The 19,833-nt window shown below is 50.1% G+C and overlaps 1 protein-coding gene across 1 annotated transcript in view; it reads right to left on the minus strand.

Annotated features, from left to right (window-relative positions):
- MCTP2 (multiple C2 and transmembrane domain containing 2) overlaps window positions 1-19,833 on the minus strand; it is a 192,783-nt gene that overhangs the window by 116,418 nt on the left and 56,532 nt on the right. The window contains exon 5 of the mRNA XM_004593169.3: window positions 453-595. Coding sequence (XP_004593226.2) covers window positions 453-595 — 143 coding nt within the window. The remainder of the gene's footprint in view (window positions 1-452; window positions 596-19,833) is intronic.

Here is a 19,833-nt window from a genome sequence, read left to right on the forward strand (position 1 = left end):
TCTGTCAGTTAAACAGAAATTGGCGAACATTTCTAGAACAATCCTGTTCTGTATCAACTGATCACTTTTTAACCCACATATCAGAGCAACTGTAGCTTAAAACAGTAGCTGGGACTTTTAAATATAGCCATTCCCAATGAGAAAGGCTCCCAAACCTGCCACTGTACGGTGACCGCTAATAATTCTTCCATATCCAGTAAGTTGAAATACAACCCACGGAGATGTTACGTTCACACTGATGCGTGTTGCACACCCAACTGAGCTGATAAAAACATGCAGTTTTGACAAACAACATACAGAATTCCTCCTACAGTAACACTTTTAACCCTATCTTTAAAAATATATATTTAATAAAACAATGCACTTCAGCAAGTCCACTTGCAGGAAAGCATAGAAAGCTACTGAGGAGCAACAGTTTAAATGAATGAGCAACACTCTGCGCCCGAGATTACCTTCACACGTAGCTTTTGATCAAGGCTCTGGATGGGTAGGACAACTATCTCATCCCAAATTGGGTTCAGATTCTTATATATGACTTTGCTTTTGTACAGCGTCTTCCCGTTCAGCTTAAATTTCACATATGGGTCACTTGTGCCTTCAAAAGAGAAAGAGAACAAAATGGAATTGTTAAATATCTTACCCACAAAAAAAAAAACAAAAACAAAAAAACAACAAGCCAACCAAGAAACAGTCCACAGCCCCGGGGAGTGGTTGGGGAGTCCTGGGGAGAGACTGCTGCTCCGCCACTCGGCAGCAAGTCAGTGAAAATGGAAAGGAATGTTCTTCCCGCTGTTTGGCCCAATGGCTGACTCAACACAACGCTCTACCTTCCCAAAGAATCGATCTATCAGCCCTGGGGATCACTGCATGAGAAGATGGGATGGGAGACTGAGCAGGGCACAGCGATCAAGCCGACAGTTGCCTTTCTTACTGCAACTGTGCTACAGCTGAGGCCATTGTTTGGCTGAGGCCAGCTGAAGGCCACCGCCAGCCAGCCCCTGGGCCAGCCTCGGTGCTGACACCGCTGACCTGCCAGGCGGCTCCCACTTTGACATGAATACCAGATGGATGCATAATGTGTCACATCCCTGTGTATGTGTGTACAGTCACGGGGTGCCCGGGACACACTCGTTCATTAATACCTGGTGAATGGAGTGGAATAAGGCACAAATGAGCGGGTAAAAAACATCAGCTGATAAAACTATAATGAAGGAAACACTCGGGGAGGCAGGTGACCACAGTTAATTCTGAAACACAGCTCTGTAATTCAGGACCCAAACCCAAGCCCATGTTGCTCACAGATAAATCCTGAATGTCTTGGACAATACCCTACAACATCCCCTAGAATGTGTATCAAAACGAAAGCCAAACCCTTATAGTCAGAGTATATGAAAAATCAAGCTGATCCAGCTACTCCCTCACATTTACTAAAGCATTAATACCACCATTAATTGCAATCGTCCTTGGTTTGTTCAACTGATTTTGACATCTCACTGCAGCTCTTACACGAAACATCAGTGACAGCCAGTGCAATGAATTTCCCAGCTAACGGATCTGAAAGCAACATCCCTACAGACTAAGAAACAGACATTGTTTTTGCCTAGTGGAGACTCAGTGTGGTACATCAAGCTTTGAGTGCTGCAGGGGTGCCAACCTGAGTGTTACGCAAGCTCAACTTTCTCATGTAAACTCTGGCAACCTCTGGGCAGAAGCTCGGCCCTCTGAGAGCAAGAGCAGAAGCCCAGAGCTCACTGCCTCTGGCCGGGCAGAACGCCACCTCTGGCGAGCCAGGCTTTCAAAGCCACGTACAGATAAAGGGGAGGAAATCTATAATAAAAAGAGGCCTTTAATTAAATGAAATTGCCACTCTGGGATCAGGCCTTCATGCTTGTCAGAATCCTCTCAAAATAAACATCTCAAAACTCAGCCTGCTGGTGTCACTTTCTCACAGGCAAGGCATCCTGGGTAATCCCCAGGCATCCCAACAGCTACATAATGTTCAGCCGTTTCACGGGTGAATGGCAGCCGTCGCATGAAAGAAAATATTAATGTCTGGAATTCATCGATGAAGGGGCCGGGGCTTACAAAGCAGGACAAGGGAAGAGGGTTGCCTGAGTTAGCACTGGCAACGGCTAGGGATGCTGAGGGGGGAGGGAGGATCCCGGCGACTTTCTCTCTGAGTGCCTCGCTGTCAGGGAAGTGACATCTCAACCAGGCAGGCTCCAAAAGGGGGTCGCCATCAGGAATGCGACTCCCAGGTCACATGGAGGACGAGATGACACGTGAAAGCATGCACTCTGACCTGCTGCCCCGGAGTTCCACACACACAATGGGGCTCTTGTGGCAGCTGCCCTCCTGAAGGAGGACAAGGCTGGGGGCTGGAGACAGCCAGCCTCTGTTGCAGCCCTGGGGGGCCTGGTGGAGTCGCAGAATCCCAGAATCATCTCAGCGGCCTGAATATCCTGCCCATCCCATGGCCATCTTATCACAGGGTTGCCCATCTGGGGACTCAGCCCAGCTAAGGTGGAAACAATCACATGTGTATTGGGCCCTATGCCCCCCATGGTGCAGCAAGCAGAGTCTACACTGGGCAATGGACAGCTAGTCGTCTACAGGGGATTTACACCACACAGGCTGGCGTACACAGGTTCTCTGCAAATGCTACCCTGTTTTATACAAGGCATCCCATGGACTGCACTATCTGCAGGCCAATAACCCTGGGACCCCAGAATCAACCACAGGTGCTGGGAAGTATTAGTAATGTTCCCTGGCCCCATGGAAGCATTCCACCAACTCCCAACACTAATGCTGATAAGTGACAGCCCTCACTTTCGCTCATGCCCACACCTTCCCCATCCTTGCACCTGTAAGACGCAGGAATGCACTAAGGCACTTCCCCCTGAGCCTCACTCTATACTGGACACTATGGGAGGTTATACAACAGGAGTTAACTGTCCCACTTCCTGCTGCCAGCACCTGCCACCCCAGGCATCTAGCACAGAAGCCCAGGCAGCAGTGACCAAGTGAGATTGCACTAACTAGGATCTCAGGCAGAGGGAACACTGAGATGCAGAGGGAGTGGACACGTGGGTGGGCCCAGGCAGGCAGAGCAGTGAGGGCCCTCTAGCAGGAAGCACCAGTGCAAAGGGGGAGGGGTGGGCAGAAATCCCAAAATGACTGCAGGGGGTCTGATGCCTTGCATACAGTAAATCCGATGCGTCCAGACACTACGGGAGAAAACTGAGAATTAACCAGGCTGGGCTAGACCCAAAGCTAAAGTGTCCCTAAAATAAGGGGTTGAATTATCACTCTTTAGGGAACACAGCAATTTTATTTCCTAGTCTCCCTCTTCTTTTTTTAATAGCACATATAACATACATACACAACTCTGAGAAGTTTCAAATGAAAACTAAAGTCTCTATCCTCTTACTTTTTCCCGATTCCCACTTGTCAGCTGGACTTAGCATATACGGTTTCTCAGGTGCTTTTTAGAGAAAAACAAAAAGGCTCATTTTCAAGGACTCCATACTTTGACCTGAAGCACCTGGGAGCACTGCTCACCCTGCCAACACAGACCTGCTGTGAAAAAAAATTAGCTTTTGGTACCACTGCATTGTGTGGTATGAAGTCATTTCCTCAGCCACCCAAAAGCGTACCTGCCCATCACCTCCACTGCTTCTTGCCCCAGTGGGGCAGCACTGCCAACGAGCGTCCCCGGGTGCCATCAGGAGGTCACCAGTGAGGGGCCCTGGAAGTCTGTACAAAGGGCTACACAGCTGCCATGTTCTGGCAGATGGTGACAAGCTGGTTTCAAGCTGACCAGGTTTATACTCCCACAGAAGCAGCTACTACAGGTCTTTCACGTGTTCACAAACCTTAGCTATTACACGACTTAGTCCTATTTTAAGCCAATAGAAGACTAATAATAACAATAATGATGATGATGTCATTATTTTTCTCTAACATTTGAGCAAAATCTAGCATCTTCCATATATTTATGAACTACATTTAGGTTAATTTTTCATTTCCTTTAGTCAATTGTCAATGGGTTTATGGTTGTTTCTGGCTATGGATTTGAATGATTCTTTACTATCAAAATCAAACACCAACTTTATTTTCCTTTTATTTTACATCATTTTTTAGGTTCTCGTTATTTCTAGCAGTGAGAGTTTTACACTTATATTTGGTCAAATTCGCCAAAGCTTCATATTTATGATTTGGAAGTTTAACATCCTGTTTGAAGCAGTTTCTCACTGGAAGATGACAAATTAATGTAATCATATTTCATTGATCTCACAAGCTTCCCTTTTTAAAAAAACACTTCTGTCCATCTGGAACTATTTTACCATAAAGAACAGGGGAGGAAATTCAGGCTTGCTTACAGCAGATAAGCAAATTGTTCAGAGCTAAGCTTACAGAAATACGTTTAGAAATATAAGTTAGCCATTAAAAACATGTAAGCTACCTGGCAGCTTATGGCTCAGAATCAGAGAGAGGATAAAGCTTGGGAATCTGGTAGCCAAGATGATGGAACATCAGAGTGCTGGGGACTGAAGAATGGCCCAGACCCTACAAAGCAACCACCCAGGATTTCCCCAAATCAGCCAGAGAGATGCCCACGGACTAGAGGATATGTCCCAAACATCACTGGGCAAAGCCACTTAGAATATTCCTGTGGGGCCTCTCACCACCTGGAGTAAAATGCTCAACTCTGCTGAGAAATGCAGTGAAGGCAAACAGAAATCCGGCTGGGATGAGGGAGGTACCTTTGGAGTTAGGTGGTCATGGTTGACTGAAACTTCAGACCTTGTTAGAGTCCTCGCAGAAGCTTAGGAACTGAACTTGATTTCTTTTCATCTATGGCATGGAAATTTCCCAGTCTCAAAGACAATCTTGAATCATCAATGATGGCCGACTCTGGGCATTTATCCAGAACGCCTCATAGTCTGGACCACTGAAGGGGAGCGTTCAGAACAGTGCCTATTCGACTAATTCAGTATCCCCTTGCTGTAACTATGCACGAGAAAGAACCTGTTAATTTATCCCAACAACATCCACTTCAGCCAAGGTTTCACCACTCATGATTGCAATTCTCCAAAGTCACTTGAAAATATGAGGTAGAAATGTCCAGGAATACCTTCTATTATGCTAGGCTGTTGTAATCACCCTAGTTTATGATGGGCACCTTTCCAAATGCAAAGCTGCCCTAAGTGAGTATGCAGAGGAAGCGCAGGTGCATAGAAGATCTGGAGCTTTCCTAGGAAGGATGCTGGAGCGTAAGATCGCAGGGCTGGGTTGCAGCCTATCACAGGAAGATACAGTGCCCTGAAATGCAATCCTAATTACAAATAACTTCTCTTCGCTTCTTCTGATACCATGACTAGAATCAAAAGAAGTCAAAATAAAATGATTACCACGCATTTTCTAGCCTGCACTCCCCCCACAAACACACACATACATCTTGTACAGTACAGAAAGGAACTGGTCTTCTTGCAGTATTATTTACTGGCATTCCTTAGTCAAACATACTGAAATCCTTCTATGCACAATAAAATATTTATACACTGAATACAATGTTGTTTATGTATGTATATACATATCAAACTACATACATGGAAATGTATGTAATATATTTTAAAAGGCAGCATTCCCATTTAAGCTATGTTGAATACAAATGCATTGATTTGATGAAAAATACCTATTGCTTGGGCCTGGCATGGTGGCCTGGCAGTTAAAGACCTCACTTTGAACGTGCCAGGATCCCATATGGGCACTGATTCTAATCCTAGTGGCCCTGCTTCCCATCCAGCTCCCTGCTTGTGGGCTGGGAAAGCAGTTGAGGATGGTCCAAAGCCTTGGGACCCTGCACTCGCATCGGAGACCTGGAAAAAGCTCCTGACTTGGTTTCAGATTGGCTCAGTCCTGGCCATTGAGGTCATTTATATCATCAGATGGAAGATTTTCCTCTCTGCCTCTCCTCTCTGTATATCTGACTTTTCAATAAAAATAAATAAATCTTTTAAACACAAACTACTGGTTAACAAAAACACTGATTTGCCATATTATAAAATTTAGCAGTTTCTGCAATAGAAATGTCATTTTAAGCTAGAAAATTTCCTCATTAGTTGTATCTCTCAGAGTAATTCTTGGTCCATGAAAAGAAATTATTTATTTATTTATTATTTTTAATTCATTAATTACATTGTATTATGTGACACAGTTTCATAGGTACTTGGATTCTCCCCACCCCTCCCCAAACCCTCCCACCATGGTGGATTCCTCCACCTTGTTGCATAACCACAGTTCAAGTTCAGTTGAGATTCCCCCATTGTAAGCATATACCAAACATAGAGTCCAGCATCTTATTGTCCAGTCAAGTTCAACGGCTTCTTAGGTATACCCTCTCTGGTCTGAAGACAGAGCCAGCAGAGTATCATCCCGATCAATTAAAAGCTCCAACATACCATCAGCAAAAATTTACATCATTATGGAATTGACATAGTAATGAGTAACCAATATGTTAAAAGTAAATGCGAGTTCCCAGCCACCTTCTGTGACTACCTCATTGACATTTCAATTTTAGTTTATACACAACATATAACATACGTAATACAACACGTTATACATAACATCACATCATCTTAAATTAAGGCAAACATGTGGTATTTAACCTTTTGGGATTGGTTCATTTCCCTTAGCATTATGGTTTCCAGTTTGGCCCATTTGGCCACAAAGAACTGCATTTTGTTTTTTTTAATAGCTGAGTGGTATTCCATGGAGTAGATGAACCATAGCTTTCTTATCCAATCCTCTGTTGATGGGCATTTTGGCTGCTTCCATGTTTTTGCAATTACTGATTGTGCTGCTATGAACATAGGAGTGCATGTTGGTTTCTCATAAAACAAGTGTTCTGGATATATTCCTAGGAGTGCTATTGCTGGATCATATGGTATGTTGAATTTGAGTTGTTTGAATGTTCTCCATACTGATTTCCATAGAGGCTGTACCAGCCTTCAGCCCCACCAGCAGTGGAGTAGGGTTCCCTTTTCCCCACAACCTCGCCAACAAGTGTTGTTGGTGCTTTTATTCATGTGGGCCACCCTTACTGGCGTTAGGTGGTACCTCATTGATGTTTTAATTTGGATTTCCCTTATTGCCAGGGAACTTGAGCATTTTTTCATATGTTTATTTGCCATTTGGGTTTGTTCCTTTGTGAAGTGTCTGCCCATTTCCCGTGCCCATTTCTTGAGTGGCTTGTTTGTTTTGGTGTTTTGGCTGTTTTGTAGTTCTTTGTATGTTCTGGAGATTAGCCCTCTATCACCTACGTAGTGCGCAAAGATCTTCTCCCATTCTGTAGGTTGCTTTTTTACTTTATTGATTGTTTCCTTTGCTGTACAGAAGCTTCTTAGTTTGATGAGGTCCCATTTGCTTATTCTGGTCTTGATTTCTATTGCTTTTGGAGTCCTCATGAAAAGAAATTAATTCTACACTTTCACATTAAGTTCACGCTTACTAATACCTGAAATTTTTTCAGAAAGGCTTAAGATTTCATTTTCAAGCCAGCAATTATTTTAGGTGTTTAGGCAGATTAAATCACATATGCAATCATGCTGAATAAGCAGTATTCAGAAACATAAAAATTATAAGTTTGACCTATTAAAATCAGAGTGCTGACTGCTCATCCTATTTATGAAGACATATTGCGAACTTCTGGACAAAGACACATATTTATCATTCTTTTTCCTTGTTGGGAGAAGAGCTAAGCCGGATTCCACTGCTGCATCTGGGGTCCTTACGTCCTCACTTCCTTTGTGGCAGGTTAAACAGAACCGCCAGCCCTGGGTTCCTGGGGAAGCAGATAGTGACGGCTTTTGAGCAGTTTTCTCTTCCCTCTTTCCAGCTGAGACGCTCAGATCGTATGCGTGGGGTGCTCTCACAAACCAGAGAGGACACCATGGAAACAAAGTCCACTTTTCCTCACACAGGAAACAGAACTTCCCATTCCTGAGGCTAACAGGAAGTTGTACTCCAGCAAAGCTGAAGACCAGCTCCTCTCCCAAGAATTGCAGTGCGCCAACGCAGGCAGGCAGGCAGGCAGGCCTAGGCCCAAGCTCCCTGTCCTGGTGGCCCGTGCTCCCTGCCGTGGTGGTCCGTGCTCCCTGCCGTGGTGGCCCGTGCTCCCTGCCATGGTGGCCCGTGCTCCCTGCCGTGGTGATCTGTGCTCCTTGCTGTAATGACCCGTGCTCCCTGCCGTGATAACCTGTGCTCCCTGTCCTGGTGGCCCGTGCTCCCTGCAGTGATGACCCGTGCTGTCGTGATAACCTGTGCTCCCTGCCCTGGTGGCCCGTGCTCCCTGCCCTGGTGATCCGTGCTCCCTGCCGTGGTGGCCCGTGCTCCCTGCCCTGGTGATCTGTGCTCCCTGCCCTGGTGATCTGTGCTCCCTGCCGTGGTGGCCCGTGCTCCCTGCCGTGGTGGCCCGTGCTCCCTGCCCTGGTGATCTGTGCTCCCTGCCCTGGTGGCCCGTGCTCCCTGCCCTGGTGGCCCGTGCTCCCTGCCGTGGTGGCCCGTGCTCCCTGCCGTGGTGGCCCGTGCTCCCTGCCCTGGTGATCTGTGCTCCCTGCCGTGGTGGCCGGTGCTCCCTGCCCTGGTGGCCCGTGCTCCCTGCCCTGGTGGCCCGTGCTCCCTGCCGTGGTGGCCCGTGCTCCCTGCCGTGGTGGCCCGTGCTCCCTGCCCTGGTGATCTGTGCTCCCTGCCGTGGTGGCCGGTGCTCCCTGCCCTGGTGGCCCGTGCTCCCTGCCGTGGTGGCCCGTGCTCCCTGCCCTGGTGGCCTGTGCTCCCTGCCCTGGTGGCCCGTGCTCCCTGCCCTGGTGATCTGTGCTCCCTGCCCTGGTGGCCCGTGCTCCCTGCCGTGGTGGCCCGTGCTCCCTGCCGTGGTGGCCTGTGCTCCCTGCCGTGGTGGCCCTGTGCTTCAGAGATGTGCTGTGCCACCACCCACAGGACGATCTGCCCTCATTCTCCTGCTGGCCTCACACTCTATGTGTTTCATCTCCCTAACTGGACTATTCCTGGACTATTTTCCCATGACCACTCACGCCTCATCTAAGGGACCTGCCACGCATTGTCCCCAGCAGTACTGTGGACAAGGCGCGCCCATGAACAGGCTGAGATGCAATGCTTCTATGGAACTGATCAAATCCAAATGCACTGAAAGTATTCCCAAACCCCAAATAACAGAAAATCAATGATCACATGTGACCAACAATTTTATCAAAACTGATAAACTTCATCTAGCCATTGACAGATAAGAATTTGTATGACAAAAGAAAAAAAGAAGAGGAAGAGGAAGAAGAAGAAAATAAACCTCCAGAGGCTAACACAGTAAGTTAAGCCTCTTCCTGCAGTGTTGGCAACCCATTTGGGGGCCAGCTCGAGTTTCAGCTCTCCATTTTTGCTACAGCTCCCTGCTAATGTACCTGGGAAAACAAATACGGCCCAAATCCTTGGGCCCCGGCGCCCATGTAGGAGACCTGGAGGAAGCGCCTGGCTTTGGTCCGGCCTGCCCGGCCCTAGATGGGACAGTCATTTGGGGAGTGAACCAGCTGATGGAAAATCTCTCTCTCTCTCTGCATCTTGACCTTCTATATAAAAACAGAATACATCTTAATAAAAAGGAAGCCCCAGGGAGCTGAGAAGGAGGACCTCCTGAGGCCGTGTGCCGTGCCCTGCCTGTGCCCCTCAGCCTGGGGGTCTCCCGCCTTAACCTTGCTGCTCTCACACCCTTTCCTGCCCAGCTAGGACATGTTACAGACTTTCATGTTTAGGGCTTGGCTCTGCAATGCCTTACGTACTGTGTAAAGTGCTGTCTTTGACTTGTGCTCACAGCCTGTCAGATGGCAGCTGTTTGTCCAAGTGCACATGTAGCTTCTTCATACATGTCAACAGCTGAGCTCACATGATCGGTTTTTTAGGGATGACAAAAAAAGCATTGTCAACACAAACTGCTTCAAAAAGTTAGTGGAAATGAATATGTAAGCTTATGTTGAGTAAAACCTTGAGTTCCACACATACAAGGGAGGTCCAAAGAGGAGGACATGCATACTGTGAAAAAATTATACAAGGCTTTCAACATTGTTATGCCTAAACCACCTTTTAATTCCACTTTCCCACAGACTTTTCAAAGTGGCTTCCTAAATTGACAAATTCTGTGATGTCAGTCAACAGGGCATTTGGTGAATAAATGTCTGGATTCACTGGTTTGGTAAACCAGCATTGACACACAGTGCCCGACCATGCCTGCCAAGGTGACCAGACGCACACAGGTCGGAGCCTCTTCTCAGAGACCCACGGAGGGCTGCCCTGCAACACCAGAAAAGGAAGAAAACAAGGTCAAAAAGAAGGGGAAGAGACAGCGGCCAATAGGCCACACTAAGAAAGCACTGGAAAGGATGCGGGAGAGGGAATCAACCAGAATGAAGTAGATCAGATACCCACAGGAGGTCCCTGCCTGGTACCTCTGTGAAGGGAGATACCACCAGCTCTATGCACCTGCCAGCAATCTGCATTCCAGAAGCTCACATCGCCAAAGACTGCAGAATTATTAATAACGTAACATTCTCCTTTCTATTGGGACAATACTAAAAGCATCGCCAGCCCAAGCATAACTTAAATTTCATGGAACAGATAAACAGGATGAATGTTTGGTAATAGCATCAGTAACAGCATGACCTCCTCCAACTCTCCACAAACTCTAAGGGACCTGTACTGTCGGCTGCACTGTTTTATGGACAAGGAATACAACCCAGCCTGGGAACAAAGGACCCTGCTCTTTGAGGCAAAGCAGAAGACACCATGCTGGACCAACACTGTGGCACCTAACACATGGACCCTAAAAGCAAAGGCAAACACATCCACAGTGCTGGATGGAAGGGCAGAGTCCAGCCGTGAGTGGACGAGGAGACGGGGAGGAAAAGGGCCAATGGTGCAATGTTGGGCTGCACAGGATGCCTGGAACTCTGCCGTGCAGCATGGGGACCAGTCACAGCATCATGTCACAGCACTGGCCAGGCTGCCACCTGGACACTGGTTCCAGTCCCACCTGCTCCAGCTCCCCGTTAGCGCACCAGGAGAGCAGCAGGAGATGGCCCACGCACTTGGGCCGGCAACACTCAGCTTGCCAGACCCAGGTGAGGCTTCCGGCTCCTGGCTTCAGCCTGGCCGAGCCCTGGCTATGGCAGCCTTCTGGGGGCCAAACCAGCAGGGAAAACATGTGTGTCTGTCTGTTCCTCCATGTAATGCTGCCTTCCAAACAAATAAACCTTTCAAAATATATCACATTGAGGATCCCAAAGTTGCTGAGAACATGTTTTTCACATGTTCTTGCTTTCAAAAAGGTAACCGTGAAACGATAAGCATGTTTATCATGGCTCATCATGTTGGCATGCATCACCTTAAGTAACGCCATTGAGAGAACAGAAGCATGCGGGGGTCGCACTTGGCTGCACACCGACCTCCCAGTGAGAGCAGGCAGAACAACTCCAACCTAAAGCGAACCCCCCAACACTACGACACTGTTTCCTGCTAAAGTGGGATACTGGTCCCACCCCCTGGATCTGGGGACTGCCTCAGCCAGTACACCCAGATGTTCTCACCAAGGTTGTGTCACAAAAGGTGAGCCAGCCCAGGCCGTGTGTCCAGGTGTCGGGCCTCGGACCTTGGGTAATCCTCAGGAGGCTGGGAGGAGGGAGGCTGACCCATCTGAGGCTGGTGGGGAGACAGCCCTGCCTTCCAGCACTCACAGGGCCATGAGCTCTCCCCAGGCTCAAAGCTCTCACTCCTCCCATGCTGAAGCCCTGGCCAGCCAGCACGCAGCAGGCACAAAGCAGACCCAAGCTCACACTCCCAGAGGCCCTGCGTGGTGGAGATAGGACGCAGTTTGTTGCATTGAGGTGACCTCTGGAATAGCGCCCTTCCCCAGCCTGTGCCCGGCTCCCTGCTGCACATACAGTGACATGTGGCCTGGAGAGAGAGAAGCAAGCTGAGATCAAAACGATGCTGGGAACAAGCCCAGACCCATGAAAGGCCAGACATGGAGACAGACGCACGCACACGCCTGCACCCTGTCAGCATCCAATAGAACCAAGCCAGCCAAAGGACAGGTGTCACACAGCCACAGCCTCCCTGCTAGCACAGAAATCAATTGCCCATACAGCCACCCCTGCAGGAGGGCCCATTAGAGCCAAGGAAAAGGAGGGTGAGTGCACCTTGGCGGGGCGGGGGAGAGGGGCAGACAGGGCAGACTACCCATGGTAACCCAGCTCCTTTCCACCTTTCCAGGGACCAGGTGCAAGTCCCCTGAGGACAGGCGAGCTGACTCAGGGACAGCGGAGCACCAGCACCCTGAGCACACTGCAGCCAAGGGACATCTCCGGAGGGAGGAGCTCCTCCGTGGCACTACTGCCAAAGCTGTCAGCACAAGCGTGGTGAATGCGGCCCTGCACCGAGTGGCAAAGAAAATCAACAGACACAGATCTCAAAACTCAGCTCCATCCACGGGCTGGGCTTGAGGGTGCCAGAGCCCACAGAGGGAAGGGAACAGCTCCCTGGAGTCAGGCTGGCTCTCGGGCTGCAGCCCTCCAAGCCCTCCAAGCCATGGATTGGCCCAGCAGGTCCTTCGACTCCCCCACACCACAGCAATCATCTCCCGCCACCTGCTGTTCAGATGAGGTACTCCACGAGAAGCCAACCCCTAATTGAGCAAAGTGAACAGGACTGCACAAGACGATAACACGCCGGGCGCTTTTCTTAAAAAGTCACAAGAAACAATTGTGAATGTCTCTGCCATAAAGAAATGGTGGATATTGGAAAATAAGACATTTACCCAACTGAACATTACAAGATGTAACACCAAGCAAAACACGACACAACAGCACACCGGTGTACAACCTTGTTAAAAGCTTTTAAATTTGAAAAAGAGAAAACCAAGAACGACAGACTAACAATCCGCTGGTTAACTCCCGGGCTGGGCCACGCTAAGCCAGAAGCTAGAGACTCGAGCCACAGGTGGCGGGGACCTGAGGCACCTGCTGCCTTCCCCGAGTGTGCCCTGGCGGGGAGCTGGAGTTGGGAACAGAGCCAGGACTCCAAACCAGGCACCCTGCTATGCCATGCGGGCTTCCCACAACCTCTAGGCCAACACCTGCCGAACAGGAATCATTTGTGTCATTTCAAATGTCTGGTAAAATTGCTGACCAAAGTGTTTCTAAATTTTTATGAAAAAAACTGATGATGACTTTTCAATGTGGAAAAGCCGGTGTTTATGACTGCTGGCGCTTCACAGTGACCAAGAGCAGCGCCGGGATGGCAGGGACAGAGCAGCTCCTGGCGCTGCTCGGACGGCCGTGCGGCCAAGTAAAGCTGCGCGGACTGAGAATCGACATGAGAGACAATGCAAAGCCGGGCGGCAAGGCCCCGTCCCCCTGAGGGCACACCTCTTTCTCACCCGTAAACTGGCAGTCCCCTGACGGAGTTCCCGAAGAATTCTGGCCCTGAGACAGAACGGGTGACCCACCCTAATATACAATTCACAAAGGAAGAAGAGAGTTGGGCATGAGTTTAGGCCCCAAAAAGTTAGCTGCGGCCTCACATCTTATCATAAAAAATTTAAATTCTAATTCCCATTGTCTAAACAAGGCATTACATGCTACGGAGCCCTCTTCTCCTCAAGCAAAATTTTATAATACAGAAAGATGACTTTAGAAGAAATAAAACCGGCTGATAAACGCGCAGTCTAATAGCCAGATCCCATTTTACTTCAACAGTAAAACAGCACAGCATGCAGCGCCGAGGGGCGGGCCATCGCACCAGGAAACGCAGGTCACTGCCGCGTCCGGAAGGCACGCTCTGGGCCCAACGCAAGATGAAAAGTCAGCAGTCCACCACAATTTTTATTCAGACAATGAGCTTGAAATAATAGGGGACTTCAAAAGTCAGCAGAATTTGGAATTCTAAACCAAGTCGATTTTGATACAATAAAAAATGAATTCTAAGTGTAGATTTTAACAGTATGCAGTTTGGCCTGGCTTTCTGAAGACCCTTCATGTACACAGATTATTTTTTTAAACAAAAAGCCATTCTGTTTCCTGCAGGAAAAATACACACAAACAGAATCCAAACTATAATAACCACAAGAAGAGTAAGTGTAGGGGCCAGCGAATGGCTCGACTGGCCAATCCTCCATGCCCAACTGTCGGGATCTCACACAGGCACTGGTGTGTGTCCCGGCTGCTCCACTTCCCATCCACTTCCTGCCTGTGGCTGGGAAAGCAGCGGAGGACGGCCCAAAGCCTGGGGACCCTGCACCTGCGTGGGAGACCCGGGAGAGGCTCCTGGCTCCTGGCTGCAGTTCAGCTTCACCTCAGCCATTGTGGCCATTTGGAGAGTGAAGCAGCAGAAGGAAGATCTCTCTACCTCTCTGTAAATCTGCCTTTCTAAATGAAAATAAATCTTCAAAAACAAAAAAGAGTGTAACCACTTAGTAGGCCAGTCATAGCATGTTGATTGCGCATGACTGTGTTCCACCTGCTAAGCTCTCCACACACACACACACGCACGCACACACACGCCCAGCCCAGGGCCCCTGCAAGCACACAGCCTCGCATGGCACATGTTCCAAACCTGTGGCTCTCAGGCCCACCTGGTGCTCTCCACTGCATTTGACAGCACAAGGGAAAACGGCCCGTTCTGAAGGACATGGTAGGACATGGGACGAGTCTGGTATGTCTGTGAGGGGATGGGAGGCGCGCCTGACCCCACGGAGCATCTCGGCAGGCCAGGGGACGGAAGGGCACACACGTGCTGGGCAGTGACATCGCTGCTCTGTGAGGGGATGGGAGGCACGCCTGACCCCACGGAGCATCTCGGCAGGCCTGGGGATGGAAGGGCACACACGTGCTGAGCAGTGACATCGCTGCTCCCGAGCACAGCTCAGGGCTTCCTGCCTGAGCTCTGCTCACCCCGACAGCCACACCACAGGGATGCTGTGTTCTCCCCACAGCTAATCTAAAGCATGCTGCCTCTGAAGACAAAATGCACGAATATCATAATAATCCTACGGTCCTAAAACTCAGCCTAACACAACAGCAGGAGTAAGACAGCACTGACATGGGAGCACACCCTAGTCACGGCACAGCCACCTGCTCAGTGTGCTGCCACAGCAATTCTGCACTACTGGGAGGTCTTACCACTACGAAACTCTTCTCACACGTAAAAATGACCTCCCTGGCCCGTCCCTCTTCCCGTGTCCTGTAAATGAGCTAGTCTGAGAACAGAGGTCAGACACCTGCCTGCGGGGCTGGTGGGGACACTGGTTCATGTCACCTAGGATGCTCCACTTGCCATCAGCGGCCTGATCAGGTGCCCAGGAAAAGCAGTGGAGATACTCCGAGTGCTTGGGCCCTGCTCCAATGTGGAAGACCTGGCAAAAGCTCCTGGCTTCAGCCTGGCCCAGCTCTGGCTGCCGCACTGCGCAGTCTCCATCTTTCCCTCTCTACAACTGTGACTCTCAAATTATTAATTTTTTAATCTACCTGTGCAGGTCCTGGCGCAATAGCCCAGAAGTTGAATTCTTACCTTGCACGTGCCAGGATCCCATATGGGTGTCAATTAATGCCCTGGCTGCTGCTCTTCCCTTCCAGCTCCCTACTTCTGGCCTGAGAAAGCAGTCAAGGAGGGCAAAAGCCTTGGGACTCTGCGACTGCATAGGAGACTCAGAGGAGCTCCTGGCTCCTGGCTTCCTATCGGCTCAGCTCTGGCTGTTGCGGCCCACTTGATGAATGAATCAGAGGGTGGAAGATGGTTTTGTCTCTCCTCTCTGTAAACCTGCCTTTCCAATTAACTGAATAACTACCTAAATAAACATTTTTTAAAATCTACATGTGCTTGAAGTGCAGAAGCAGAGCCATTTCTTGGGAGGAGGAGGTGTGACTTTTCATTGCCTAAAATGCACAGCAGAGAGAAGTTCCTGTGTCCGACCCTACAGCCAAAGGTGACTCAGACCCGCGGTGCTATGGCAACACCTGCACCGGCGTTTCCCGCCACTCTTGCAATGCTGCAGGCCTGCCACCAGAGGGCAGCAGCATCACAGTCATCCTTCAGTCCACAGCAGAGAAGCCCTTAGTATGGGATGAAGGTGAAGAAACCTCAGGGCTTTACCACAGAGGGCAAGGCTGTCCAGCAGGCAGGGCAGGCACCGAGCATTTATCTCAGGACCAGGAAGCCTCCTGCATGAAGAGCTGACGCTCCGGCAAAGCCTTGTATGTCCTTCAGCATCAGTCCTGATAGCGTAGGATGCCCAGGGCTCAGCCATGTTCCCTGGCTGGACACTGAGCCAGGGCCCAGTGTCCTCATGTGTCAACCAAGCTGTGTGGGAGCTGGCCTGAACACTGAGTGGTCACTCTGCACCCCCTCTGCTTTGCCGGTCTCAACCTTGTAGCAGGCAAAGCAGAAATGATGCTAAGTCTTATCGGTGAGGAAGGAGCTTGCCCCAAAATAGAAAAAGCAAAGAGAGGGAACCCTGGCATGAAGTGGCATGGGGAAACCAAAAGGAACAGGGTGGGAGGGACAGATGGGAGTGGTAAGAACAGGGGGAGCACACGACGGCAGGACAGACAGCAGGAAGGCAGGTGGTGCGACGGTGCCTCAGAGGAGCCAGTGCAGCTGTGCTCCGTCCGCCGCATCTGGGTGAGACGCAGGTGAACACGATAAGCAAGCACAGATGTCCAGGAAGAAAGCGTGGCTGCTTAATGCAACCGTGGCCCCGGATGCTGGAACTGCACAAAGGCGGAAGTTCTCCTGCCACGCACGCAAAGGGCATCCTGGAGAACCCGGAAAATGACGTCTCCAGGGCAGCCTTGTGTGCGTGACCACGCTTGCATGCCTCCTGCAACGTGTGTCCGCCAAGAGGACTTATTTATGTATCTATTTGTTTATGCTTTTTTGCAGGTATTTATGTGAAAGACTGCATGACAGAGAGGGAGGGCGGACGCAGAAGGCATCAGAAGGAGGAGGAGGAGAGAGCTTCTCCTGCTGGCTCCCTCCCCCAGCCCAGGACAAAGCCTGCAGCCGGAGGCCCCGTCAGGTCTGATCCTTCGCTGCCGTTCTGGGAGCGTTAACAGGAAGCTGAGTCCAGGCAAAGCAGATGGGACTTGGTCCAGCACTCCAGCAGAGGGTGCCAGGGTGGGACAGGCAGATTAGCTTGCTTTCACACAACCCCAGCCCTGCCACAATGTTATTCATTTATAAGATACTTCAAAATATCCACAAGGAAAAAAAAGAAACAAGTTTATTTCAGTGCAAAAAAAATTTGAAACGTGTAGCTTTTTTCGTAACACATTTTTATGAACTTTTCGAAGATTCCTTGAATGGAAAGGTTGTGCATTTGTTTGCGTTAAACCTATCCTCCAATTCCATTTCCCACAGGCCTTTTCACGCTCATGTGTTTCCATCACCACAGCAGGTTGACGCCTGGGACTTTGTTACTAAGCCGCCCGGTGATGGTGGCTCTTTCCAATGACCTGGGATTCTCCCGGGTTTATTCTGAGTGTGTGTGTGTGTGCACACATTCTGTATAAGGGACAGAGAGCAGCTAACTGGCGACCCTGGACCACTCCACGCGACAGCTATCTTGCTTGGTTCCTTTCCGGACCCCACTGCACCTTGCTGTCAAGCTGGGGCTCCCTTCTGATCCCGCTAAAGAAATTCACAAGAAATGTCCAAATTGCACCTGGACATCCTGGAAGGCCAGCTCTATGTCTGAAGTGGGCAAAGGAGGGACCTAGAGATGGCACCCCAGCACTCAGACGTGTTCTCCTCCAGCCCTGTCACGGAGTCAGCCACTGGACCCAGCACAGCTGCTCCCTGGCAGTCGTCCAAAGGGTCCAGCAGCGGCCATTGAGACTCGACAGCAAATCCCACTGATGCTCATCATCGAGGGGTGGAGAAGCAGAGACAGGGACACAGCCTCTGTCTGCTGCTTTGCTCCCCACCGCTCACGGCAGCTCAGACTGGGGCACTGCAAAACCGGCAGCTTCCTCAAAGCAACCGAGAACAAACACGAGTGGGTAGTCAGGATCCTGCAGCTGTCCCTCTGCCCTCCACGGCACCACATCCCAACAGCCAGGAAGACACCCCGTCGTAATGGGACATCAACACCCCATCTGGGAACCGTCGGTTCTGTAGAAGGCAGAGCACACACAGCGGGGAGACAAGTCACCAAGGGCGACCAAGAGTCCCGGTGCCAACAGCAGCAGGGAGGGGCTCCACCCCATGCGGCAGGCACAGGGCTGGGGAACTCTTCACTGCTGACTGGTATGGCTGCTGGGAGGGTACTGTGCCACATGCTGTTCTCAACGCCTGCACCACACCGTCCACAAGTGGACCAAAGACAAGGGGACGATCCTGCTGTTCAGATCTCCTTGCCCCCAGCAGTCTTCTCCGAATCCTGCCTCCCCAGGTGACCTTGACAGAATAATCTAGCTTTTGAATCCAGTCCCCCACTTAGCTCCCCTTCCTCCGCAGCTGGACCCATGGTCACTGCTCCCTGGCTCTCACCACTGAGACCACAGGCACCCTCCTGGCTTTCACCCCCAGGTCCGGGCACAGGACCAGCACAGGGCTGGGCAAGGCGACGGGCAGGCACCACTGCCCTCTGCAGGACTTGCCAGCCTCTTCAGACTTCAATGCTGCCTTTCCTTTAGGGCCAAAGGCTGATGTCCTTAGTCAGGAACCAAGGGTCATCGGGAACGGCCCGCGTGTAAGCGGGGCATTCCGGGACGAGCCATCACCTGCTCTAACAGAGTGCTAGCATCTTAATCAATTACAAAAATCCACACAGGAGCGAATCTGAAGGATACTTAGCATCGCAACCACCACCAAGAATATGGTATCCAAAGATATGTCAAATAGGGCACGGAAAATGGGATGAAAATACTTTTCATTTTGTTATAAAACACTGTGAAGTCCGTGCTTAGACATTTTTGCAGCAAATGTCACAACAACATGAACAGATACTCTTAATTTTTTCACAAAAGTTTTCAAATGCCCTTGTCCAGAAAGTATGTTGCCATTGCACAGCTAATCTGTAAGCGCCACTTCAGCACATTGCATGGTTCTCTGTACCTATTATTACTTCCAAACTGGGTCAACATCCCACGGCATTACACTGAGGCAGCACAGACGGGGAGAACACGGAGGTGCTGCGGTGAAGACCCTGGGAGCGAGGTGTGTGGCCGGCCAGAGGGAGCTGACTCTCACAGAGTGGTTCCAGCACCTGCAGCGGCCGCAGATTCATTCCCAGGGAGCTACTTTCAGTACAGATTCTTGGGGCACATCCCGGCCCCCGAATCACCCTGGGACTGGAGCTCTGCGGTATGTGATTTCCTCAAGTCCTGTAGCTCCGATTCTCACTCAGGTCGGCACAGCATGGTCCAAAGGACAGCTCACGGAAGATCCTGTACTGAGCTATGATGTCAGTCCTACACAGGAGCCCACGTGGCAGGAATCGCAAGTTCCTTCCTGTCCACAGAAGACACGTTAATGCTGAGGCCACCCCTGCCCACTAACTTGATCCTGGTAATCACTGAGAATAAACTAGCACAGTCCCAGAAGCCACAACACACCATCGGCGTGAGACATGACCTTGATGGGAAGGGGTTCTTTTCTAAACGGGTCATGACTAACTTTCCCAAGAAATAAGACACACAGGAACAGACACTGATTGTTTCAAAATAAGAGCTGAGGAAAAATGTTTTGATGACCCAGACCCCGTATGGGGCAAAT

Source organism: Ochotona princeps, chromosome 6 (genome assembly GCF_030435755.1).
Source record: "Ochotona princeps isolate mOchPri1 chromosome 6, mOchPri1.hap1, whole genome shotgun sequence".
Lineage (NCBI taxonomy): Eukaryota > Metazoa > Chordata > Mammalia > Lagomorpha > Ochotonidae > Ochotona > Ochotona princeps.